At 39.3% G+C, this 26,632-nt stretch overlaps 1 protein-coding gene across 1 annotated transcript; it reads left to right on the top strand.

Annotated features, from left to right (window-relative positions):
• On the top strand, positions 1-23,652 carry fam110d (family with sequence similarity 110 member D). Its single transcript, XM_047362163.1, has 2 exons — positions 1-167; positions 18,808-23,652. Exon 2 carries the CDS (start codon positions 19,511-19,513, stop codon positions 20,849-20,851), a length of 1,341 nt encoding a protein of 446 aa, XP_047218119.1. The 5' UTR covers positions 1-167; positions 18,808-19,510; the 3' UTR covers positions 20,852-23,652.
• The last annotated feature ends 2,980 nt before the right edge of the window (positions 23,653-26,632 follow it).

Genomic DNA, 26,632 nt, shown 5'->3' with positions numbered 1-26,632 from the left:
AGGTCGGGACTCCGTTCCTCTCCACCGCAGCTGCCGCTCTGCGCTCCGTCAGTGTTCCAGCAGCAGTGGAGCGCAGCGCCACGCTGACCGTCTGTCATTACATCCGGATCTCTACACTTTTTACTGTATTTGGGAAAGGAACTGAGTGGATAACCTGAGGAAATAAGGTGAGTCCGGACCGGTTCTTGTTAAAGTTTTAGACGCGGATAAATTTGAGTCGGGGCTGATTTGGGAGATATTTGGATTGGGAAGTTCGGGAAACCGATCATGGTGGGATGAACTGATCCATCTCTGTGAGTGTGGGTCTTATTTGTCTTTTTCGTTTTTCGTGTTTTGCTGTGGGGTTTTAGGATTTGACTGTGCATTTCCTTTAGATTTTTGTCAAAAATAGGATTAGTGATCATTTATGTGCTGATGGCGTAGCGTCTTCACTGCATGGAAGTAATCGAACTATTAATTATTTAAATTCTAATATAATTTAATATGTTTTATTTCACTTGTTTGCTCTCTTATGAAAGTTGCTTGTCCTTATGAGTCTTATCTGGGAAATTTATGGCTTGTTTCTGCAGTATATACCCTGTGAAGTAATCTCTCCTTGTCAGGATGACCGTGATGGCTCTTTGGCTGTATATATAACCCGTAAACAAAAGAGTAGGACTTTAATTTGAGCTAAACAGGTTTTTGAAGAGCTGACAAGTGTATCAATTTATCTTGTGCAGTGTAAACCAATCCACAAACCTTGACGCCCAGTTTAGCCAGCTGGTATGAAGAGAATGGGATAGCTGACTGACCTCTGTGCTCTCATTAGGGCAAATACAGATGACATGAGGTGGTAGCTTTATAGCTTTGTAGGTTTGACCTGAAATATATTCATCTACATGTAATTCAGGCTCAGTTTCCCAGCCCTTCACTGTTTATGCACTAATCTTACTGCTTTTCAAGTCCTCATGCAAATAAAGAACTAATGCAAGTGATTTCCCAAACATAAGACAGTTTTTATTTTGGAAGTTTAAAATAACAAATGGAAAATAGGGATGATTGTTATGCAATCTTAGCACTCCAAAGTGAACAGACTCTCCTCCAGGAACAGATTCATGTGCCCTCAGGGTCACCACCACCTTGACCCACCTCGACTCCTTCCGTGCTGCCTGTTTGCATGAGTTGGTTAGAGTGGGATCACAAGCATAAACAACTTAGAGGCCAGACTAAACAGACCACATGTGTCTTCTAAATACATTTATCCCGACTTTAATAGGTGAGCACGTGTCGTTTTGATAGTTTATGTAATGCTATTTGATGCAGTGCTTTATTCTCACTTTCTTGAGGGAGAGATGATCTTTTAGTTGTGCTGAGAGACAGTTCTGTGGTAAAAATAAAGACTGACACAGGAGTAATCTCTCCACAAGGTCCTTACAGCAGCTGCTCAGGAGCTTTTGAACACATCAAGGGATTTTTCTCAGCAGATGAGTTAACCCACTTTTCTGACAACTTTAAAGACTTAAGTGACAGTTTTAAACATACATTCTGCCTTTTCTTTTAGCTTCATCAATTTTCAGGCTTTTGTGAGGATAATTTGTTTGGAGACAGATTTAGTTGGATCTCTTTACTCTTAACGTCTGTTTAAACCCCATAAATCTTACTCACTTTACAGTGCCTCGCAGAAATATATCAATTTTGTCATGTTACAATCACAAACTTCACTGTATTTTAATCTAATTATATGTGATAGACCATCACAAAGTAGCACAAGATTGTGAAGTGGAAGTGAAGTATGCATGGTTTTTAAAATTCAAATTAAAAGTGTGGAATGCATTTGTGTTCAGTGTTCCTTTGACATGAGTTTGTAAAATCACCTTTTGCTGCAATTAAAGCTGCAAGTCTTTTATTGTTTTTGTCCACCAGTTTTGCACATTTAGTGTTTTTTGCCCATTCTTTGCAAAATATTGCAAAATTGGGATTGGGAGTGTCTATGAAGATCAATTTTTAAGACTGGCTGCAGATTCTGAACTGGATTTAGTTTGGGACATTGACTAGGTCATATTTGCACATGAATATGTTTTGATCCAAACCATTCCATAGTAGCTTTGGTTGTATATTTAGGGTCTTAAGCCTTTTGCAAATTCTAACAGGTTTACCTTCCAGGATTGCCCTGTATTAAGAGCAATCCATTTTCCCATGTCCAGCTCCCATTAAATATGACCCCCGCATAGCATGATGCTGCCTCCACCATGTTGCACAGTTGGAGGGTGCAGAGGTAGTTTTCCTTTACACATAGATTTTTGCATGTAGGCATTTTGGTCTCATTTGACAAGAACACATTCTTCCACATGTTTGCGGTGTCCGCACATGGCTTGTTAAAACTGCAAACAGGACCTATTTTGGCTTTTTTTCCTTCGAAAAATGCCTTGTTCTTCTTGCTACTCTTCCATAAAGGCAAGATTTGTGGACTGTATGACTAATAAAGCTGTGGATCTCTGCAGCTCCTCCAGAGTTACCATGGGCCACTTGTGTGCAGTTTGGGGTTAAATATACTTTTCAGATATTTATTTAAAAAAAAAATCCACTTCACAATTATGTACTGGGTTTTGCTCTGCTTTGTGTGTATTACATGAATTACCAATAAAAAATAGTGAAGTCTGAGGTTGCAAAAATGTGCAAAAAGTTTAAGGGGAACAAATACTAATTCAAGGAACTGAAAATACATAAAAACAAAGCGTACCATCAGTCCCTCATGCTGCAAAAAATTGCACATAAGAGGCAGATTTACTGATTTTGGAGCAGTAATGTGTTTGATCCTGATTCCTGCAGAGCAAATAACAACACATTCTGTAGTTCCCCTGCAGAGAGGCCAGAGGTATAGAGCTGTTCCCTGCAGTTTCTATCGGAGGTGTTAACAGGAGTCCTAACATCATCATCATGGCCAAATAAAATGTTATTTGTCCCTTTTGGCTTGGTTTACAGCACCACCAGGGGCATTGATGATATTAGGGATGCAATAAAATACTAAGAAAATGCCTGCAGAAACATGTTGATTTTGTGACTCTTTACACCGTGTGGTTGCATGTTTTACTCACTGAGCTTCATGCAACTTTATAAACATCTGAAGAAAAGCTAAGAAACCAACATGTCAATGAAATGATGGTTCTTCAAGATCTACTGCATGCAAAACATTGGCCTCATTTAAATCCTGTATTATTCAATTTGACCATATTTTTTCAGTTTGGGTTGATGAGCATGTACTAAATCAGATTTGCTCAAACCACATCAGTGCCTGCTGCAGAGAGCAAGCGGAAACCACAGGACATTGTCTGGTTTTAGCTCACAATGGGTCACTCATGTGTTTTTTATCAGTTAAAGCTCAGCTCCACAACAGCAATTTTTAAGATTTAGGCTTGGCCTTCCTGTAGAGCACTGCCTTTTAAACACTGCTTTTTAACAGAAACATGAAACATTCATTCTGTTAACCCCCCAGTTGCTGAGTGGTTGCATGTAAAGACCCCCAAGTTATGGTGGGAAGCTCGAGTTTCTAATTAAAGGAGAAAACGTACCCTGCTAATGACATCATCTTCCCTCTGGGTATACAGAGTGTGTTTTGTGTGTGCGTTTCAGAGCAGCAGCTGGTTTTAGACACTTGACGTTCACAGCAGTGTAAAACTTCAAACACTTGCAGAAAAACCCCAACAGGCATATATTTTAAATTTACAGCTTCTTGTCGCATTGTTTGGACCATTGTGCTATAAGCTTGTGGGAACTTTCCAGCAATCTTTAGGAGGGGACTAATGGAAAAAGAGCAAGAAGTTGTTCTGACTTGAGCTCCTCAGTTACAATCTGCATCAGTATATTTAGGCAGACACTATGTTAAAGTAATAGCCACTGTTATGAAGGACAGCTGGTTGCAGGTAGAAGTTAAACCTACCATCTGTTTCGTAAGCTGCCATTTAATCTATTTTGTAAACATCAGGGTGTGAAATCTTTTTCACTTAAGTGACAATTTAAAGAGCAAAGCTTTTCTTCTCCCAAAAAAAGAACAAGCCACTTTTAAAATACTTTTCGGATAGAAACTTTCACGTGGCTTGTCTTTGTTGGAGGATATCCAATTACTTCCTTCTAGTTTGCTTCCTGAAGTTAAAAATTGGTCCAAATGTTTATGACTGATTTGACCATTATCACTGGGTCTGTACCATTTCAGGCTAAGATGCAGTTGCAATACTATGCTGAATAATTACTGTGATGACATTGTTTATGATTGTTCCCACCACCATTCCTGAGCGTTAACATCTCAACCACTGAAAATATACGTCAGGTGTGTGCTTTGAGGGTAGTTAGAGCCCATCTATAGTAGTTCTATATAATGTGCGGCTCTACTTATCACAATCTCTTCTTCTCTTTTTATTCTTTGCAAAATAGATCAAGCTCTGTTAGATTTGATGGAGAGCCCCTATGAAGAGCACATTTTGAATTTTTGTCATAGATACTCAGCTGGTTTGGACTTCGACTAGGCCATTCCAACACATGTCCTGGGCCAGTGTCCTACTACTTTTGGTCTTCTACAGCCTCTAACGGGTTTTCCTCTAGGGATGGTCTGTATTTGTGTCCTTCCAGCTTTTCATCAACTCTAAATTGCTTCTTTTCTGCATTATGCTGCAGTCCCCATGTTTCATCACAGGGTTGTTCAGGGTGATGTGCAAAACTGAAAATGAGACTTATTTTGGCTGTCTTTCAACGATAGCTTTCGTCTTGCCATTCCATCACACAAGTCAATATTCAGATTTGTTGAATGCCTGACTAAGAGTTGTCCTGTCAACAGATTCTTCTACCTAAGCTGTGGATCTTTGCAGCTCCTCCAAACTTACCATGGACCTATTGGCTGGTTCCTTTTTGTATTATCTTGTCATTATTTTAGACTCAAATCCAGCTGCTGTTATTACATCAGTTCTATCCCCTCATGGGCTTATGACTCAATCCATAATCACTGGTACTCAAAGAAATCACGAAACATAATCTGACAGATCTCCATCTCCTGACAGCTTCCATGTGAGTGGGTGACAGCTGTGAGAGCAGCCCCTCTCGCCGCTGCTCTCACATCTCTGTAATTGTTCACAGCCTGACCAGAGCGCCTCTGTTGCTCTGCCACATCCCATCAATCTCAGTCTTGGTACACTGCGTCTGTTGATCCGTGAGGAAGATGGCACAGAGCTGGGCATTCCTTTTCACATAGGATGAGCCTGTGGATGCGGCTCCACTGATTCCTCTACGTGTTTTCTGATTTTGACAGAAGCAAAGAGAGGACAAGGGTACAAATGGAGGGTTCTCTTTTGGCTGCACTTGGGTGCAGTTAGAGGAAAAGCAAGTCGACTGATTGATGATGAGAAAAGACAGATGGCTGGTTCAGTGGAGGTTAACCGCAAAGCGTAAATGGCAGCGAGGAAAAACAGAAGAGCTTGATTTAGGGTCTTTCTGAAAGAGTTTTTGGGTGATTCATTTGTTGTAACTGGAGTTCTTGGAGTCAGGGTTGTTTTAGAAAGATAAAGTTTGGAAAGATAAAAAAAAAGATGTGTGTAGGATTTTTTAATTCTGTGGAGTGTAATGTATTGCTTTACTACCTGGAGCTTCTCTTCTTATTCTTGAAGATTCTGAGTTTTATTGCAAAGCAAACAATCAAGTATTGCACTAATGCTTATAGTAGGCAATGTCCATGTGTTTATGTACCATTCCCTGCCTGCCAAAAGGCTGATTTTACCCTAAATGATGATACATCCCAAAACGTGCATGCAGACAAATGGTATAGGTGTCTAAACCAATGTTTCACAAACTTCTCAAGTTCTGGTCCTCAAAATAACGTCAATATAGACATGCAGCTGTACCTATATTATAGTTGGAGAATTTCACCACTTTTATAGGACAACGAGGTGAAATTCATATCCAACTATGTGGAATCCAGTTAAGTCCAAATTAATTTCAGATAATTCCAATTAATTCTGTTACGATTGTATGGTGTGTTTCAGAATCAATTACATACAGCTAAATTCAGATATAATTATAATGCAATAAATATGTAACATTTAATGCTAATGGTGAAAGGTTATCTGTCAAAGGAAGCAGAGCCTTTTGCATTGAGTCATAGACTTTGGAGCAATTCCTCGTCCTGAGCAAGCATGTAGCGACTGTGGAGAAGAACAACTCCCTTTTATTTCTTTTTTAGAGAGAAACTGGTTTGACTGGTTGGGGGTTGAGAAGACAGGAGGGGGACAAAGAAACACACAGAGGCACTTTGCTTAGTCACAGGAGTACTTTCTATTAAAAGAAATCCGAGAGAGAACATTAATGGCAGAAGGGTTTGCAAATATACAGTTATTTATTTATTTTGTTTATTTATTGTTTCATAATCCAACAACAACTGAGACTACATAGTGCAAAGCTAAAATTTAGAAAACATAATATTGTCAGCAACAATACTGTATATTTGCATTGTACATTTAAGTATGTTTACTCTTTTCTGACAAGGTTAAAATTTTGAGCTTAGTTTTATATCCTCCAGAACTTGATTTTTCCATGTTCTACAGTGAACTGGCAGGTCTATTTTATACTCTTCACTAAATATCTGGCCCTGAACATGACCGTGTTTTTATTTTGCCTGAAATATCTGTTTTCATTCTGATTTCCCAACAGGGTTCAGAAGACAGAACGTTATTTCTGTCTGACAAAACATGACTGACTAACCGCCATTTGCTTCTCCAAACTTTAAAAAATAAAAAGTTAAGCGCAACATTTGGTGAACTCAGAAGTAATCCCCTTTAGAACCGCTCTGTTTAGTTGAGACTGAATCAATGCTGACACATTTAAAGTGGTGAAGAGTGTTGTTCCACAGAGGGAGGGGCAGGATGGAGCTTAGATGGGTAGTCACAGATGACCTAGTGTTTGGAGACACAACTGGAGCAGCTTTATGCCCTAAGTTTCTCCACACAGCTCTGTCACAGTCACAAGTTGGTGCCAAACCTTTTACAACTTGTATCAGTAGCATGTGTTTAGAATATTGCTGCATATGTAGTGTTAAGTGTCCTTTTGGTGTCCTTCTGTTTGAACAAGATGTTTTCTCTGCTTTTACTCCCTCTGACAGGAGGAAACAGGTGTATGCTCTAACACCACTGATGATGTTCTGGCTTTTTTGTTGCTTTCTGCAATCAGACATCCTCCACTGCAGCATCTTTTAGGACTCTGTTGAAGCAGACACAAGTGAAAGAGTGTGAAAGATGTACTGAATGTGTAAAATAAAACATCTGGCTGTATCCCAGACAGAGCTGTCTCTCTGAAGGACTCACACCAGCAGAGATCTTAATAAGGGTATGTTAGAACAGAGCTTCATGATTTAAGACTCTGGGAGATTTAGGGATGTGCCTACATTTATGCCTCTGCACTGCTCTCTATAAACAGCCTCAGGACAGTGTTTTTTTCTATTGTTGGTGAGGTTTGTGTTATCCTGAACTGCACACTGAATTCCCGGTCACACATAGACACATACACACTGTGATCACTGTGGTTTTTATTGTTGGCCACATAAGCCAGGCTTGGCATGTGGAGGGAGCAGCGGCGGTGGTCGTAATTTCCAAAACAATGCTGTCTAGAGCTGCCGTGCCTGCTTGATGTGAGCCAGATCTGGATGCAGTGTACAAACTTAGCTCCGCCTCGCTGCACTTTGTTCACCTCTCACTACACTGTCTCTTCCCACACACAAAAGTCACGAGCACAATACTCCATAGCCAAAGACAGAGACTGTGCCACATTTTAAGGTTTGCCTGGGCCCACACACCCCTGCAGTTATCTGGATAACCTGATGTGAATAACTATGTGGTGCAAAGAAGAGAGCTCCATGCAGGAGGAGCAACACGTTCTTAAATGACAGTTTATTTACCATTGTGGTCAGCGTGGGCAAAGCTCTGAAAGTGGCAGCGTGTGGACTTCTTATTCATTTATAGGATGTTGTTTAATATGTAAAATCGTTTACATGTTAAATGGTGGGCATCCTTAACAAGGTTGAGATTGACTTATTTTCTGGATTAATCTATCAACTTGATTTCATCTAAAGTTTTTATGCAGTCTCGAAAGGTATGGAGTCTAGTTTGGATTAAAGTCTGAAGATGTATGGAAGTAGAAATCAGTATGGAGAAAGTCCATCCATCCATTCTTTGTTTTTGCATATTCCATATTTAAAGCCTAATCTCTGTCAAAATATCAGAAGGGAACATCACAGTTTTGGAAGTAAATAAAATATTTTCAGAAATCAGGAATTTGCGATCTGAAAAATGATGGAATTCAGACATGTGAAAAAATCTGTAACAATCCTGAAGGACAGTATCTTATTAGTTTTCTTGAATATAGGTTTTATCTTCAAAAAAAAAAATTAACAGGTCAGGATCTATATATATTTAAAAATCATTATTTTATTTTATTATTTATATTTCAGATGGGAGAGCTTTTGCTTTATTGCTTCAGTGAAAGCAGCTTTTGCCGCAGTCTTTAATTGTGTAAAGATAGAATGCCATGCAGTCGTCATTATTAAAGTCACGTGCAAGGTCTAAAGAGGCCTTCTGTATTAAATAAGCAATGTTTGCAGTCATAAATTTATGCACAAAAACTAAACAAAAAAAATGAGCTGAGCTGCTGAGAATTCACATTCAAACTATTGTGAACTTGATGTCTTTTAGGCTTTGCTGAAGCTAAAGGGTTGCTTGCTTTAAACTTTATAAAACTACTAAACCTCGTTTGATAATTACAGCATTTTCAATTCCGTTTGTATGAACCTATTGTGTCATTTTATAAAAGTGGCATTAGGTTGTTAGTTGATGTGGAAACATTGCAAGCTTTGTGAATTTTCCTTTTAAAAGCTGTTGCTATAAAAGCAAACGTTGACTCATAAAACATTATACGTCAGCAGTGTTCAGTAATCAACGGCAACACCACCCTTCCTGAGCCTTAAAGTAAAAAGAAACTGGGCAATAAAAGCGAGAATAAATGTAAACACTTCATCGATAGGCTTATCAGAGCAAGCAGTGGCATCAGAAAGGTTGGCTGTAAAATTTAAAACTGACAACATCTGATGCATGAAATGAAATTTTGAGTCGATGTTTCTTTTAGAGTTTACAGGATTGCAGCTGCTGATGAGGATACCAGTTATTTCTTAAATTTCTTCAAACCCTTACAGCTATTAATGCATTAAGCTTTAAAAGCTAAATAGCTTTTAATATGGAGAAAAATATTATTATTCTTTTTACGGATTGAGCAGAAAATATTGGGTTGTTGGCTGTTTCATCATTATCCAGTTCAGATTTAGCTAATCATACTGCCAGCATGTCAGAATGCATATGTTTGGTTCATTGAACCCTAGGCTGTCCCAATGATAATTTGATCTGAATGACAAAAGAGCAACAGCAGTGTGTTAAGAACCCATCTTGTTGATTTTACGGTTTCAGAAGGAGGTCCATTCAGATCCGGGGTCTGTTAAGTCCTCCCAGGTGGCCCTCCTGCTGCTCCACATGAGTGTAGATAAATCCCAGCGGTAGACCCAGTGGCTAATGGAGCCTTTGTGTCTGAGTGGGGGACAGTAGTTACGGACCCAATGGCTCCATCTCTTTAGCTTTTATTGTCACCATGTTGTCCTTTTCACTCGCTGACTAATGAGGCAGAGCAGTCAGGTCAACACTTATCTCTGAACATGGAGGGCATCCATTGTTGTTGGCCATTAATAATGCAAAAAAAGGCAGACATGTCTTTGTTAGGGGAGCAGAAGACGACACCACCTTTTCTTTTAAAAATACTCCATTGCAGACTTCTTGAGGTTAGTGTCTATAAAGTTAGTTAATGACCAAATGGCATAATGCCATGAATCATGATATGTTAATGGAGAATATTTTGCAGAACTTAAAGGCAATCAGTTGTGAATTTACTAACCTGGCAGAGGAACTTTTATCAACCTTTTGGTCTGAAGTCAGATGGTTTTCCTTTGGGAATACCTAGTAAACGTATTTGTAGCTCCTCTTCTCATAAAACAAACACTTCCTGGATTTTCCTGAGTTTGTCTAGTTTTTCACAAGAAAAGTTCTGTAGGCTTTTACCTGGCAGTATAACTCACAACAGAATCAAACCCAGCCTGTGTGCTTCTTCTTGGCTCAAATCTACGTGGCACAAACAATGCAGCTTATAAAATTTAAAGGCTCTGTTGAGGCCGTTTGGGTTCCTTGACGTGGAATGACAAAAAACATCTGTTTTTTCTTAATCTGTGCTGGAGGTGAGTATAAGCTTTCCTTGGGGACTGGGCCAAGGCAGAAAGGACAAGAAAGGGAGTAAAGGAAGACTGAGATGGACGGCCCAGTTTTCGAAAGAAAAAAGATTGTAGGTTTAAGAGAGAGGTGATTGGCTGTGGTTGATCCAAAGGTTTGTTAGTTTAGAGATGATGTCAGGATCAGATACTTTATTGATTTAATATGTATTCAGCTGTACAATAAAAATCATCCAATACGCTCAATTTATGTCTAGTTCGAGAAGGACATGTTTGCAATCCCAGGCCACACTCTGACCTGTAGATGTAGCACTCTGACCCCAACCCAAAATGAACATGCATAGTGTTAATTATGTACACAAATCTGAATATGCTACTTTTATTTGTTTTAATTAATTTGTTTTTAAAGTGACTTCCTTGTTTTTATGTTTGGGTAGCAATGGGTCCAGTGTTAGCTCATGCTAAAAAGAGAAACTGATTGAGAAAATAGTGTTTTAACAGTATATAGAATCACAATATCAGTGTGCACATTGATAGTTTCGGAAAGGACTGTTTAGAATACACATAAATACACACTTTGGATGCCAATAAGATATTCAGCCTGTTGAATGTAGTCACAGAGCAGTAGATTCCCACGCCTGACAAAGATGATACTACTACTACTACAACTACTTTTAAGTTTTTATTTGCTGATGTCGAACATATAGTGTTTCCCAATGTCTGATCTCATGATCAGACCAAAGACAGAGTAAAATGCAAACCCTACAAATTCTTAATTTTTACCTGTAAGATAGTATAAAGTTTAAGTTTTCAGTAAGGAGTGTCACCTTATATAAATCTATATACAGTACAGACCAAAAAGGTTTGGACACACCTTCTCATTCAAAGAGTTTTCTTTATTTTCATGACTATGAATATTGTAGCTTCACACTGAATGCATCAAAACTATGAATTAACACATGTGGAATTATATACTGAACAAAAAAGTGTGAAACAACTGAAAATATGTCTTATATTTTAGGTTCTTCAAAGTAGCCACCTTTTGCTTTGATTACTGCTCCTCACACTCTTGGCATTCTGTTGATGAGCTTCAAGAGGAAGTGACTTGAAATGATTTTCACTTCACAGGTGTGCCCTGTCAGGTTTAATAAGTGGGATTTCAAGCCTTATAAATGGGGTTGGGACCATCAGTTGTGTTGTGCAGGAGGTGGATACATTACACAGCTGATAGTCCTAATGAATAGACTGTTAGAATTTGTATTATGGCAAGAAAAAAGCAGCTAAGTAAAGAAAAACGAGTGGCCATCATTACTTTAAGAAATGAAGGTCAGTCATTCCAAACTATTGGGAAAACTTTGAAAGTGTCCCCAAGTGCAGTCGCAAAAACCATTAAGCGCTACAAAGAAACTGGCTCACATGAGGACCGACCCAGGAAAGGAAGACCAAGAGTCACCTCTGCTGCGGACGATAAGTTCATCCAAGTCACCAGCCTCAGAAATCGCAGGTTAACAGCAGCTCAGATTAGAGAACAGGTCAATGCCACACAGAGTTCTAGCAGCAGACACATCTCTAGAACAACTGTTAAGAGGAGACTGTGTGAATCAGGCCTTCATGGTAAAATAGCTGCTAGGAAACCACTGCTGAGGACAGGCAACAAGCAGAAGAAACTTATTTGGGCTAAAGAACACAAGGAATGGACATTAGACCAGTGGAAATCTGTGCTTTGGTCTGACGAGTGCAAGTTTGAGATCTTTGGTTCCAACCACCATGTCTTTGTGCGGTGCAGAAGAGGTGAACGGATGGACTCTACATGCCTGGTTCCACCGTGAAGCATGGAGGAGGAGGTATCATGGTGTGGGGGTGCTTTGCTGGTGACACTGTTGGGGATTTATTCAAAATTGAAGGCATACTGAACCAGCATGGCTACCACAGCATTTTGCAGTTGGACCATCATTTATTTTTCAACAGGACAATGACCCCAAACACACCTCCAGGCTGTGTAAGGGCTATTTGACCAAGAAGGAGAGTGATGGGGTGCTTCGCCAGATGACCTGGCCTCCACAGTCACCAGACCTGAACCCAATCGAGATGGTTTGGGGTGAGCTGGACCGCAGAGTGAAGGCAAAAGGGCCAACAAGTGCTAAGCATCTCTGGGAACTCCTTCAAGACTGTTGGAAAACCATTTCAGATGACTACCTCTTGAAGCTCATCAACAGAATGCCAAGAGTGTGCGGAGCAGTAATCAAAGCAAAAGGTGGCTACTTTGAAAAACCTAGAATATAAGACATATTTTCAGTTGTTTCACACTTTTTTGTTCAGTATATAATTCCACATGTGTTAATTCATAGTTTTGATGCCTTCAGTGTGAAGCTACAATATTCATAGTCATGAAAATAAAGAAAACTCTTTGAATGAGAAGGTGTGTCCAAACTTATGGTCTGTACTGTATGCTACTGTATATATATATATATATATATATATATATATATATTATAAAAACAATTAAGTGAAATTAAGTCTTTCCAAGGAGGCAAGGAGGAATCTATCTATCTATCTATCTATCTATCTATCTATCTATCTATCTATCTATCTATCTATCTATCTATCTATCTATCTATCTATCTATCTATCTATCTATCTATCTATCTATCTATCTATCTATCTATCTATCTATCTATCTATCTATCTATCTATCTATCTATCTATCTATCTATCTATCTATCTATCTATCTATCTATCTATCTATCTATCTATCTATCTATCTATCTATCTATCTATCTATCTATCTATCTATCTATCTATCTATCTATCTATCTATCTATCTATCTATCTATCTATCTATCTATCTATCTATCTATCTATCTATCTATCTATCTATCTATCTATCTATCTATCTATCTATCTATCTATCTATCTATCTATCTATCTATCTATCTATCTATCTATCTATCTATATATATATATAGTGTTTCCTAATGTTTATTTTTAAATATATATATATATATATATATATATATTTAAAGAAAATTACGTTAAATTAAGTTTAAGTTTAATTAAGTCTGTCCATTTATAGAAAGAGGGCAAGGAGAATTGGAAAAAAACAACAAGTGTGGAGACACTTCAAAGTTGGAAGAAGAGGCACTGATCATAGTCACACTGCAGGATTTTCCAATGATATCAGACACTGTTCGATATTTGTTGTTGGCCCTGTTTACTTGGGAGAGTCCTAATTCGGCTGTCGGTGAGTCTGTCACACTGAATGACCAGATTTACAAGTCTGGTTGTTTAGAAGAAAAAATATTAGGAAGTTAGGGGTCGCTCAAGACTTTTTTTTACTTAGCATTGCCTATGATTGTAAAGAGACAATGGACTTTAGTATGTTCTTATACAGGTTGATTCCCCTTCCTATAATCCTCATCCATATGTACATCTTGTGTATTTTGATGTTACATTTGTTGATCTCTTCAGTTTTTTTAAAAAGTGAATATTTCTGTTTTTGTTAATCACACCATGATCCCTATGACCTCTTGACTCATCAGGAAGTAAGTTGCAAAAAAAGTTACCATATCCAGATGTAGTTCCCATACATAAAACATTTTTAACACAATACATGTTGGGCCAAGTTGAGACAAAAGCTTTTGAAGATTTCCTTCAGATACTGGGAGTAACAGTAAAAGGAGCCAGACAGGGATACAGATTCAGAGAGAGGTCAGGCATGTGTTTACAAGAAGCGAAGGAAATGAGAGGGTAGCGACGGTAAGAGAGTGCAGGGAAAAGAAGTTAGGGCAGCATTATGAAGGAAAAGATGGAGGCGGTGTTCACTGTTGAGATGAGAGTAGAAGGAAAGGGTTCAGAGGTTAATGACAACCTACTGCAGGAGACAAAGGAGGTCATGAAACACAAGAAAAGTTGGAAAGCACTCTCACGCTTTTCACAAGCTTTCAGATCACAGAAGAATGGACTGGGTACTAATTTGGCTCATTACGGCCAATGGAGTTAATGGGGCCCATTGTTCTCTGTGTGTGTGTGTGTGTGTGTGTGTGTGTGTGTGTGTGTGTGTGTGTGTGTGTGTGTGTGTGTGTGTGTGTGTGTGTGTGAACTGACTTGCAACATTTAATCAGTATTTTCTGGAAACGTGTCAGTTAATGTGTCCGTTAACAGTTTTCAGTAAGATTTCAACATGTGATTAGAAAGCACTTGCAGCAAGAGATAACATCTGAATGCGAATGATCCTATCTGGTTCAGTGATTGCACACTCGCATAACAAGTAGATTGGAGGCATTTACTGGAATTGCTGCACTGATGTATCTATAAATTATGTAGCAAGTAAATAGAAGTTTCTTTAATTTAAAGGGCATATTTCACCCTTTTTTCAGTTTTATTTCAGCATGTAGCCAACAACCGCTATATTGTCATCGGCTGCATGACCTTGCAGTATAACATGTTTTTTATTGTCAAAATCTTATTTTAAAATTTGTTTTCTGCTTTGAAAAACAAGAAAAGGCAGATTATGATTTATTTATGTTTGCTTTTTTCTGTATTTTTAGGTTTTAAGGGTTTATAATAGGAGGATATTTGTCCCGTTATATGTCACTGGAATTTATCGTTTTAATATCTTAATTTTTACCCTTTTAGTCCTTCACAATAAAATCAACCACATCATTATGACTCTGCTTAGGCTTCTGTTTTGTTGGCAGTAGTGAAATCAATTTCTGCTTTTCAACTTTAATTTTAGATGGGGAACTGAATGTTTTAGAGGAAAAACAGTACATCAATGCCCCCAACACCCAAAGCTTGAACTGTAATCCCAGTCCCACTTCCTCCCCATTTTGCACCAATTCATCTTGCCTAATGCCAAGCCCTGTCTCCCTTTTTTACCTCCACACCTGTTGTGAGATATTTTTCCCGGAACTCTGCCTAAACAATGGTTGGCTTTCCCGAGCTGCAACATCTGGAAAAGCTAACCAGCATGCCAGGACCCCCATTCCTCAGGTAATTTACAGTGGCATGCCATTTGACAAGCTCTGCAAGGGGTGTGGAGACTGAATGAAGTAGATTATAGTGAAACATTAGCTCTTCTTCTAAAGTTTCAGCAGCACTTTAATATTTAGTAGAAGCTGCAGAGTAGTTGGACACAGAGCAGTTAGCTATACCAAGATTGTTATAAAAGTGGGATTGTTTTATCAGGAGAGTTTGTTTTGACCAGATAAGCTTCATATTTTAGTTTTATTTATTAAAGTTGAAGAAATTCAGCACTGAGATGGAACTTCTGGTAGTTCTGGTAGTGTGCAATATTGTCTCAAACTGGAAACAATGACAGGTGAAGTCTGTCCTTTGTTTTGAATTTTGAATATAAACCAGATTGAAATTAGGAACCAATTAGAATTTTCATACACAAGTACAAGTTAAATTATTTTGAATAAAAACTACTGTAGGTTTTCCAGGCAGCTTTGATTAATTTAGACGTGTTTTGCATAAGATGCATGAGTAGTGCATACTGTAGGTTTTGTACCAACGCCTCAGGAGCCTTGCACAGCAAGTGTTGTTTCTGTTTTTAGCTGTGTAATGCAGCATTTGTACTGCCTGACCCTGTCAATACTTTTTCTCACCTGAATAAATCTGAATCAGCTTCCAGCTCTAGTTGGGTGAAATTCTACCAATGTGGAGTCAGACTTAGCAAATCATTACAAGAAATAGGGGCCGCAACTACAACACAACAATGTCTAACAAAACTGGATGTGGCTTGTCTAACTTGCCCTAATGCTATTAAAGTGAGAAGGAAAAGCAATAGATTAAACATGCACCGATCAGAGGGTTATGCCAGAATTCATATTTCTGATTTCTAAATAGCTCTGACTCTTTATCGACTTTAGCTGACTCCTCTTCTAAAAACTGTAACATGAGACTATTATATATATATACAGTACACACCAAAATTTTGGACACACCTTCTCATTCAAAGAGTTGTCTTTATTTTCATGACTATGAATATTGTAGCTTCACACTGAAGGCATCAAAACTATGAATTAACACATGTGGAATTATATACTGAACAAAAAAGTGTGAAACAACTGAAAATATGTCTTATATTTTAGGTTCTTCAAAGTAGCCACCTTTTGCTTTGATTACTGCTCCACACACTCTTGGCATTCTGTTGATGAGCTTCAAGAGGTAGTCACCTGAAATGGTTTTCACTTCACAGGTGTGCCCTGTCAGGTTTAATAAGTGGGATTTCAAGCCTTATAAATGAGGTTGGGACCATCAGTTGTGTTGTGCAGGAGGTGGATACAGTACACAGCTGATAGTCCTACTGAATAGACTGTTAGAATTTGTATTATGGCAAGAAAAAAGCAGCTAAGTAAAGACAAACGAGTGGCCATCATTACTTTAAGAAATGAAGGTCAGTCAGTCCGAACAATTGGGAAAACTTTGAAAGTGTCCCCAAGTGCAGTCGCAAAAACCATCAAGCGCTACAAAGAAACTGGCTCACATGAGGACCGCCCCAGAAAAGGAAGACCAAGAGTCACCTCTGCTGCGGACGATAAGTTCATCCAAGTCACCAGCCTCAGAAATCGCAGGTTAACAGCAGCTCAGATTAGAGAACAGGTCAATGCCACACAGAGTTCTAGCAGCAGACACATCTCTAGAACAACTGTTAAGAGGAGACTGTGTGAATCAGGCCTTCATGGTAGCTGCTAGGAAACCACTGCTGAGGACAGGCAACAAGCAGAAGAGACTTGTTTGGGCTAAAGAACACAAGGAATGGATATTAGAGCAGTGGAAATCTGTGCTTTGGTCTGATGAGTCCAAGTTTGAGATCTTTGGTTCCAACCACCGTGTCTTTGTGCGGCACAGAAGAGGTGAACGGATGGACTCTACATGCCTGGTTCCCACCGTGAAGCATGGAGGTGGAGGTGCTTTGCTGGTGACACTGTTGGGGATTTATTCAAAATTGAAGGCATACTGAACCAGCATGGCTACCACAGCATCTTGCAGCGGCATGCTATTCCATCCGGTTTGCATTTAGTTGGACCATCATTTATTTTTCAACAGGACAATGACCCCAAACACACCTCCAGGCTGTGTAAGGGCTATTTGACCAAGAAGGAGAGTGATGGGGTGCTGCGCCAGATGATCTGGCCTCCACAGTCACCGGACCTGAACCCAATCGAGATGGTTTGGGGTGAGCTGGACCGCAGAGTGAAGGCAAAAGGGCCAGCAAGTGCTAAGCATCTCTAGGAACTCCTTCAAGACTGTTGGAAAACCATTTCAGGTGACTACCTCTTGAAGCTCATCAACAGAATGCCAAGAGTGTGTGGAGCAGTAATCAAAGCAAAAGGTGGCTACTTTGAAGAACCTAGAATATAAGACATATTTTCAGTTGTTTCACACTTTTTTGTTCAGTATATAATTCCACATGTGTTAATTCATAGTTTTGATGCCTTCAGTGTGAAGCTACAATATTCATAGTCATGAAAATAAAGACAACTCTTTGAATGAGAAGGTGTGTCCAAACTTATGGTCTGTACTGTGCTGACACACACATACACACACACACACACACACACACACACATAACTCAGGTGCAAAACTAGAGCAGACATGCAAATACCCATGACTGCATGCACATCCAGACACACACCCATATGTACACAGACACATGATAACTGTGCTTGGATGTTTTCTAGCTAAATACACTCCTCCTGTAAAGCTTCCCCTGTTGTAAGCATATGCAACCTGCTTTTTACCCTCTGAAATGCACATGCAGCATGAAATCGATGTAAAATATGATAGTAAGAAATGCGGTAACCTTTGGTAGAACAGCATCGTCTGTTCGGTTTTAGGTTTCTCATTTTAACTTTTTTATTAGTTGGTTAATCTGTAGTGCTTTTACAATGAAACGGTTGTTCATTGAACGTGTATGGCTTCATTTACGAAGTCTTTACCGGTATTCAGTTACAACACGCAAACTCGTTTTTGGAATTGGTTTTTAAGACAATAGCTATTCTGGCCTGTTTGAAAGTTGTATATTATCTTTGGACAAATCTCTGTCTGTAAAGTTTATTCAAGTGCATTTATTGTAACAAGCAGATTATTTGGTGCCAAAACAGATTGTTTGTCCCGGTATTAAAGATAAAAATAGCAGAAACGAATGACTCCACAGAATAAGGAAAGGTCTGGCTCTTCCTGTGCAAAAAAAGAGAAAAGATAGAAGGAGACATGCCATCATCCTGTCTGGACAACAGACTCCATATTCAGTTTATTTTCAATCCCAATTCATTCTGTATTGTGGATGACTTGCAAGGAAATCTTTTATCTTATTTATATATATGCCTGATGGTAATTAAATGCTCAAATATGTCAGCTCCATATTTCTGCCTGCTGTAGTCATACAGCTCCCTCTGGCTTTAAATAAGCACAATCTGAGCAGAGCTTTAGGGACTGCTGTCCTTTCTGCCATCTGGTCTCTGTTGGCTACCCCGGAGAGAAGCACATCCAACTAAAAACACTCTTTCTCTTTCACTCTCTCCCAGGGGTCTCCACAGCCAAGGTTGGGACGAGGACACAATCTGCTTCTTCGCCATTTGCCCATCAGCAGACCAAGTGCCTTGGTGCCGGCCACCCTCAGGTCATCTCATTTGGGATGGGTGCCAAACTATAAGTCTTGACCTGCCGCCCCTTAGAAGACCTGCACTAAACAAATATTTGAGGCCATTATATCTAATTTCACCAGGCAACCACCACCAAAAAGATCAACAGTAAAGGGTGCAGTTAAGAGACGAAAGGAGAGAAGGGAAAAGTGGGGGAGGAAGAGGTAACCCTTTCAAACTGCACCCCTGCCTATTTCTGCCACGCTGTGGGCAGGGAGCATCTTATTTAGGAGCGCTGTTGGCTGACAAAAAAAGCCCTTCCCCGTTCCCTGCCTGGTCAGATGTCTGGGTAAATACTAGATAGAGATATCAATTAGTCTGAGTTCTTCCACGCCCAACAAAGAGACTAAGCTATCTATAGAAAGCATAGCAACAAACTTGGACTTTTGCGGTCACTTCGACTGCCACTTCTTCATAACCCTTTGAGAAAGATTTGAGAGTTATGAGAAACAGGAATGAGAGCCTCTGCAGTTTTTGACTGTTAGAACCTTCTCCAAAGCCAACAACAGCTCACTGTGGGGACTGGAAGCCCTGAGCCGGTTTACAAGCTGTAGTTTTGATGTCTTTCCCAGCTCAGTAAAGTAACATGAAACCCCTCACTCCAATTGGGTCCCCCTCTCCTCTGAGGCTTCTCAACAAGGGTCCAGATTACCTGCGCAGGCAGATCGACGGTGGGGGTCACGGCCGTTCAGTCAGCGCTGTGGAGAGGCTCGAGGCTGACAAAGCCAAATATGTCAAAAGCCAGCAGGTGATCAACACCAAACAAGAACCTGTGCTTGTGCCCTGTGCCACCCCGCCGCCGCAGCCTCGGAGAGCGATCTCTGTACCTGGTAGTTTGACCCCTCGTCTTTCCCCACGGCGTTCATCCAACACCCCCTTCTCTACTCTCTCTGGCTCCTTCACCTCAAAAGATGAAAATGAAAACGATGAAAGGAAGGAGAACAGAAGGACTTCTGTTGACATTAAATCACATAACAGGAGCAATGTGAGCAAGGATATGCCTCCAAGCCCCAGGACACCTGGAATTAACAGCCTGGTAGCACCACACAGTGCTCCAGTCCTCAGAAGGAGTACTGGCAAACGCATGCTGAGGCCAGACTCTCTGTTAATATACAGGCAGAAGAAAGAGTGCAAAAGCCCTAACAGCTCCACACTGGGAGAAAACAATAACATGGAGGTGAAGGGATATAGTTTCGTACGCCGCCTCTTCCAGGGTTCAATGAGAGAGAAGGGTGGTGGAGGAGAAAGAGTTCAGAAGATGGTGATAGGTGAGGAGAAAGCACCATCACGGGATGGGGACTCTAGAATGTCTTGGACCAACGACAAAGATGCTACAGATGGAGGACCAATGACCCGGAGGTCAAGCAAGACGGACCAAGAACGCAGCCCAGATTCTATCCAAAGTCCAGGTTTTAACTGCACATTAGAAAACACAAAAAATGGTTTTATAAATAGCTCCAATGACCAAATAAATAGTGATGTTATTAACATCAGGCATGAGGATGAGAATGATCCTTGGAAGCGTGCATCCCCGATGCCACGGAGACGGCAGTGTGGAGAACTGCAGCGCTCCAAGTCAGACCTGCGTTTGTGCTATTCGGTAGCATTATCAGAGCAGGAGTATTTCTTTGACTACTGTGGACTGGACATGGACATGATAGAGCGCCTGGGCCGGGAGAATTTCCTTTCTAATGCCAGCTCCATAGACACGCTTTCGTTGGCTCTGCGCAGCGTAGGAGGGGATGGTTGTGGTGGTTCAGAACCCAGCGAGTTCTCCCGCCACTCAGGAGATGGACTGTTCGAGGAAGAACTGGCGGAGCAGCTTCCCACCGGTGTGTCCATTATTGAGAGAAATGCTCGTGTCATTAAGTGGCTGTATGGGTGCAAAAATGCAGCTCAGGAAGGACCCAAAGAGTCAACTGTATAGAATGGGGATTGAAGATTTACAGTTGAACCGGATGTTTACATACACTGTGTAAAAAGACACATAATCTTTTTTTCTAAAATCCAATCCTAATTGACCTTAAACGAGAAAGGTTTAGCCTGATTTAATGTCAGACAATGAGAAAAACATGGTAAGGTGTCTTTTTCCAATGTCTGTAAACATCCAGTTTGAACTGTATTTGCCATGGAATGCTAAGAGGCTCTTTTCACATAAACTGTATGCCAGTGTTTAAGTGTATGCTTAAAGATTGCTTGAGATAAGTCTAATTAGAAAATTCAACAGATGAAGAATCTACCTTTGCAGCAATAATTTATAAACCAGAGTTTCAGTGACCAAACATCACAGTTTTCAGTCAATATTAAATAATTTTTCAAAAGTAAACCCTTAAAGATTTTTTTTATGTGTTTTCATTTATTTAAAAACATAGTGTTAAATTCAAATGTGCATGTTAATTGAAAGTTAGCTGGCAAAGAACAATAGAAACCTGCAATCTTACAGCACAAAACAGTATTTCTCTACAGACACCACCTACTGGGTGATATCATAATAATAAGGGGTAGCTGGATTTGGATTATTGACAACTCATTAATTCATTTATAAGTTGAAGTTTCTTTACATAGCACCAATTCACAACCATTCATATCCATTTGTATAAAATCCAATTTCATTTTAAATCATTCCAACACAATCCATCCACTCAGATCTAGATGCGGTTACGTACAGTCCAGTTTAATCCTAAGTATTACACAATACAACCGATAAAATCAGTAAAAGGTTATCTAAGGAAGTTCAGCAGGTTGCATTGAATCACTGACTTCGCAGCAAGCGTGGTAATATGTACAGATTAAAAATAATCAGTATACTATAAAAATTATATACGTATTATTCAAAGGTCTTGAGTCATCCTTCATGTGTTTACTGTTTTGACTAAGGGAGCCGGACTTATTTGTAATATTTTTAGTGTCTTGATAAATTTTCTCCTTTGAATCAGCCAGGCATAAATAGGATCCATAATCCAGAGGATTAAATTGGTGTTGTATCAACATACACAGAGACACTGTGACAATTAGTATAGTTTCTTTTATTACTTAAATTCTCCGTTATTTGTGCTGTTTTGCAAAGGACACGATTGGTTTTCATTTCTTAAGTTGTATGGTAAATACCAAAGAACAGATGACAATCAGAAGTTTGTACTCTAACACCAAAAAGGAGAATCATAAACGGGTTGCAGGCTTAAAATTTAACACATAGTTGATGATTATTGCAAAGGTTTATGCATTTACCAGGTCTCGTGTCAAGCCTTTGTTGGATTTTTGTTCTGTTTATTAAAACACACACACACATTTATAATGTAAAGCTACAGCCTTTGTACGGTTTTTACTTTTCATAGATCTCAAATCAGTGTCTCCAACATTCCACGGCACATAATTCCTTTACTCCAAACAAACTGTTTTGTCAAACTGCAGAACAGCTCATAGTTTTGTCCTGTCAAATTTAAATGTTGTATTTATAGGGACTATTTGTATGAGTGTGGACCTTTCTTACTGTCAGGTGCAGCAGTTTCTCCCAACATAGTTTGTTAGTATCAGTCGGTGAGTGAGTTGGACATTTTCCTCTATATTTTTAGTTTCTTTTCAGTTTTTTGTTTTTGCAGAACTGGATTCTGAGCTAACTTGAATTTCCCATATAACCTCTCACAAGGCACATAAATGTGTGTATTTATGTTTGAAACTTTCATAAAGGTTGTTACTCCTGACACTAATGCTCCCCCTTTTTAAGTAATTTAAAATGGAAAACCACTAAGCTATGATTTTTCTTTGTAAACACGGATTGTGTGAGAGTGAAGTGAAATGCATGTACCTCATTTGAATCTATCCCAGTTGAGTCTGTTTCTTTTCATTTTTTGGGTTAGGGTTAGTCTTTGAACGCAGGCGTTAGGGTTAGTCTTTGAACGCAGGCGTTGGAATACACATGTGAGACGCTCCTGTGGGGTGTATTATTGCACTGAGGAGGAGGTGTACAAATCAGGATGTTTAACACTGAGCTGGATTCAGAGGAACATCTGCATCCAGAAAAACAACAAGCAATATTTGGCCAGATGAATATTTTTATTTTCATTTATTTAAACTGCTTGAAAAGGTCAAGGGAATCATTCAAGTCTAGTTTCTGATTCACAAACCATAATAAACATGGAAAACCTGAGGTAATAGTGAATCCTGTAAAGACTTTGAACAGAAATCTCTCAAACTAACATGTTCAGCTCTGTTTGGAAAGAGGCACAAGCTGTTAAATGTTTTAGGGAGTCACTTTCACCATCTGCCAGTTTACAGATGTTTAACCCATGCAGCTGGCCCATGAATGCATGCAGGGGAGGCTCAATCGGCCCTTCTCTCACTGATAAGCACAGATCCTACCTCACTACATCCATCTTTCACTGCTTCACACTTTATCTCCCTGATAGGTCATTCCCATTGCTTGCCCTGGAGGATGCCACTGTAAGCTGTTAAAGTATGTGGAGTTTAGCTGGCGAGGCTAAAAATTCATGGGCTTGGTTTATTTATACATGTCATAAATTAATACTTGTAGCCTAGATGTTTCTCTGGATTTGTCATGAGCATGACACACTTCTGACACAGCTTCTACATGGACCTTTTTTGTTGCATGTTTACAAAGTGGCTCTAAAATGTTTGATTGATTTTTAAAATGTGATGTATAAGAGAAAGTTTTTATTCCAAAGAGGTTTTGTGTATAATGTACACAGCTAATAAAACAAGAAAGTTAAACTAAGTGTGCTGTCTTTCACTGTGTATCTCATACATTTATTTCAGAAGCATTATAGAGTAAATTCCATACCTCATGAAACTTTGAGTTTCACATGGATATCACATGTAATTAAAAGGTTTCACATATAATGCCATGGGTTTCACATGGGCACCACATGATAATCACATGTAACTTGTAGATTTCACATGGGCATCACTGTATTTTATAGGTTTCAATTGTCTATGAAAATTGGTACTCCATGGGCTTTTCATGGGTATCGTGTAATTTATAGGACCAACATGGGTGTGATCTTTGGGTTTCACATAAGCATCACATGTAATTTGTGGATTTCATATGAGCATCACATTTAATTGGTTAATTAATTTCACACGGGCATCACTGTAATTTATAGGTATCAACAGGTTTTCAATGGGTTTCACGGGCATCATATGTTATTTATACATTTCTCATGATGTGCGTCACGTAATTGATGGGTTTCACATGGTATCACATGAGTTTTACATTGTGTTTCACACATTATGTCATCAAAATGTTCTAGATCCATGTTTCCCTTGTGTAAAATGAGTGTTTCACATGAGTTTTATCTCATATGTGATTTTAACATGTAATTTTCACATCTGGTTAATTACATCGTTGTGATCAAATATGATTATACACATGTATATTTCATGTGTTTTTTCAGCGCTGTGTTCTGTAGCATTGTCTCTCTCTTGATTCTTTCTCAAGCCTTCATATCACCTCATCAATTACAATTTTTCACATTATTTCAACTGGCTGGGCACTAATCCTTATAGCATTTTCTGCATAGCGCGCTGTTTGGAGAGCTACAGCAGGTTCAGCTGGAAGACAAGGAGATCTCTGTTTGGCCTGATGCTTCGTCTGTGAGCAGACCCTCCACCCTGTCTGCAGCCTCCTCCTGACACTCTTTGTCTCCTTTCTGAGTCAGACCTTGTTTTCAGACATTCCAGCTCACTATGGATGGCTAGAAATCTCTTGAGGTGAACTTGATCATTTGTTGTTCTTTTGTTTAATTTTTGTTTTCATTTTGAGATCTGGAAATTTAAACAATAAAAAAAAACGAAAACTGCCAGCTTGGTTGTTAGCCGAACTAAGCAAAGAAAGTGAAAACAAGCGACGTCTGCATTGCAGATTGCAAACTGCAAAAATGTATTTGTCTCCTAGGATTTACTGTTTTAAGGTTAGGGCTAACCCTAACCCAATGCAACTTTTTGGACTCTGAGCGAAGTGTCTGTTTTATAACAGAATTCCAGAAGTCCAATATAATTTGAAAAAATTGTTACATTTTTCAAAGATACTAAGAATGTTGCTAAATATTACCTGTGGGAGCAGAGTACTCCAAAAGCGCAGAGGTGTCAACTGGGCAAAAGAAAACATGAAAATGTAATTGTTCTAACCATATACTTTTCACGATTGAACAATAAAATGTCACTTTATTACAATATTCATATAGATAATAACAAAAAACCTACACTCTTACAATATAATATTTATATGGTATAGATATAATATCTGCATGGTGGCACAGTTGGTATCACTGTTGCCTTGCAGCACAAAGGTCCTGGGTTCAATTCCTGGCCTGGGGTCTTTCTGCATGGAGTTTGCATGTTCTCCCCGTGTGTGTGTGGGTTCTCACCGGGTACTCCGGCTTCCTCCCACACTCCAAAGACATGCCTGTTAGGTTAATTGGTCTCTCTAAATTGCCCTTAGGTGTATGAATGAGTGTGTGCTTGGTTGTTTGTGTGTTGCCCTGCGATGGACTGGCGACCTGTCCAGGGTGTACCCCGCCTCTTGCCCATAGACTGCTGGAGATAGGCACCAGCTCCCCCATGACCCACTATGGAATAGTGGTAGAAAATGACTGACTGACTAGATATAATATATTGTACAAACATGAAAATGATATTGTTCGAACAATAAAGTCTTTGTATTACAACATGATACCTTTTATTGTGAGAACATAATATATGTTTACTTTATACCATTATGAAGTTGATGATGGTGCAGATAAGCCACTGAGAAAATGTCAGAGTACCCGGAGAGAGCCCACAGGGAGAAGATGCAAACTCCATGCAGAAAGACCCCAGACCAGGAGTTGAACCCATTATCTTTTTGATGCAAGGCTACAGTGCTACCAACTGCACCACCGTGAAAAACACTACTGTGTGTGTTTAATTAAAATACAGCATTTTTAGTTTGTGATGAGCTGGTACAACACAAAAATTAAATAATTTAGAATTTTTGATTTTATAAAATCAGATTTGAATGGCCCCTGACTACTTTAAAGAAATTTTGACACCACTGGTCTTGTAGCTGTCAAACTTATTAATTATTTAGATAACGCAGAAGATGAATGGTGACAACCAAAAAAGTAGTGTTAGTATTTCCAAATACATTGCTAATAATATTGAGTCTTTAACAGAGCAGCTCAAAGCAAACTTGATCAAATTCTCAAACCTTTCATTAAAAGTTATAAGTAATATTTTAAGGATGCCTCTGCAGGGTCCTATCAAGACAAAACTTTGCAAGTTTGTAAGTCTTACAGATGTACATACACAGCCCCAATAACTGCACAGTTAATGCACACAATGTTTTTTTTTCCTACTCCTAATCGTCTTTCCCCACACAGACTAAAGCCAAAGCCCTCCTGTGTGAGTCTCAGTCAGTTACTCTGACCGGAGGGCCTGCTGTGACATCCTGTTTTGGGTTCACAGGACAAGCTTTAAACATATGGGGGTGTTTTGAGCTGGGCCTCTCTCCCTCTGTCTTCCCTGGAAGTAAACAGATAACAGCTGGCAGGGAGCTACTCAGGTCTGATTATTACAGAGCCGACATGGTTTACATCGGTCTGGTGCTGAGCAAGCAAAGTTTTCGTGGGGGGGGGGGAGTCAAGCCGGGTGGACCTGTTTATGACTCAGTGTGCTTGCAAAGCATTTGAATGTAGGATGATAAAGTAGCGGG

This window comes from Girardinichthys multiradiatus, chromosome 3 (assembly GCF_021462225.1).
Source record: "Girardinichthys multiradiatus isolate DD_20200921_A chromosome 3, DD_fGirMul_XY1, whole genome shotgun sequence".
Taxonomy (NCBI): Eukaryota; Metazoa; Chordata; class Actinopteri; order Cyprinodontiformes; family Goodeidae; genus Girardinichthys; species Girardinichthys multiradiatus.
The sequence above is the reverse complement of the archived record's forward strand: the minus strand, read 5'-3'. Positions and strand labels throughout refer to the sequence as shown.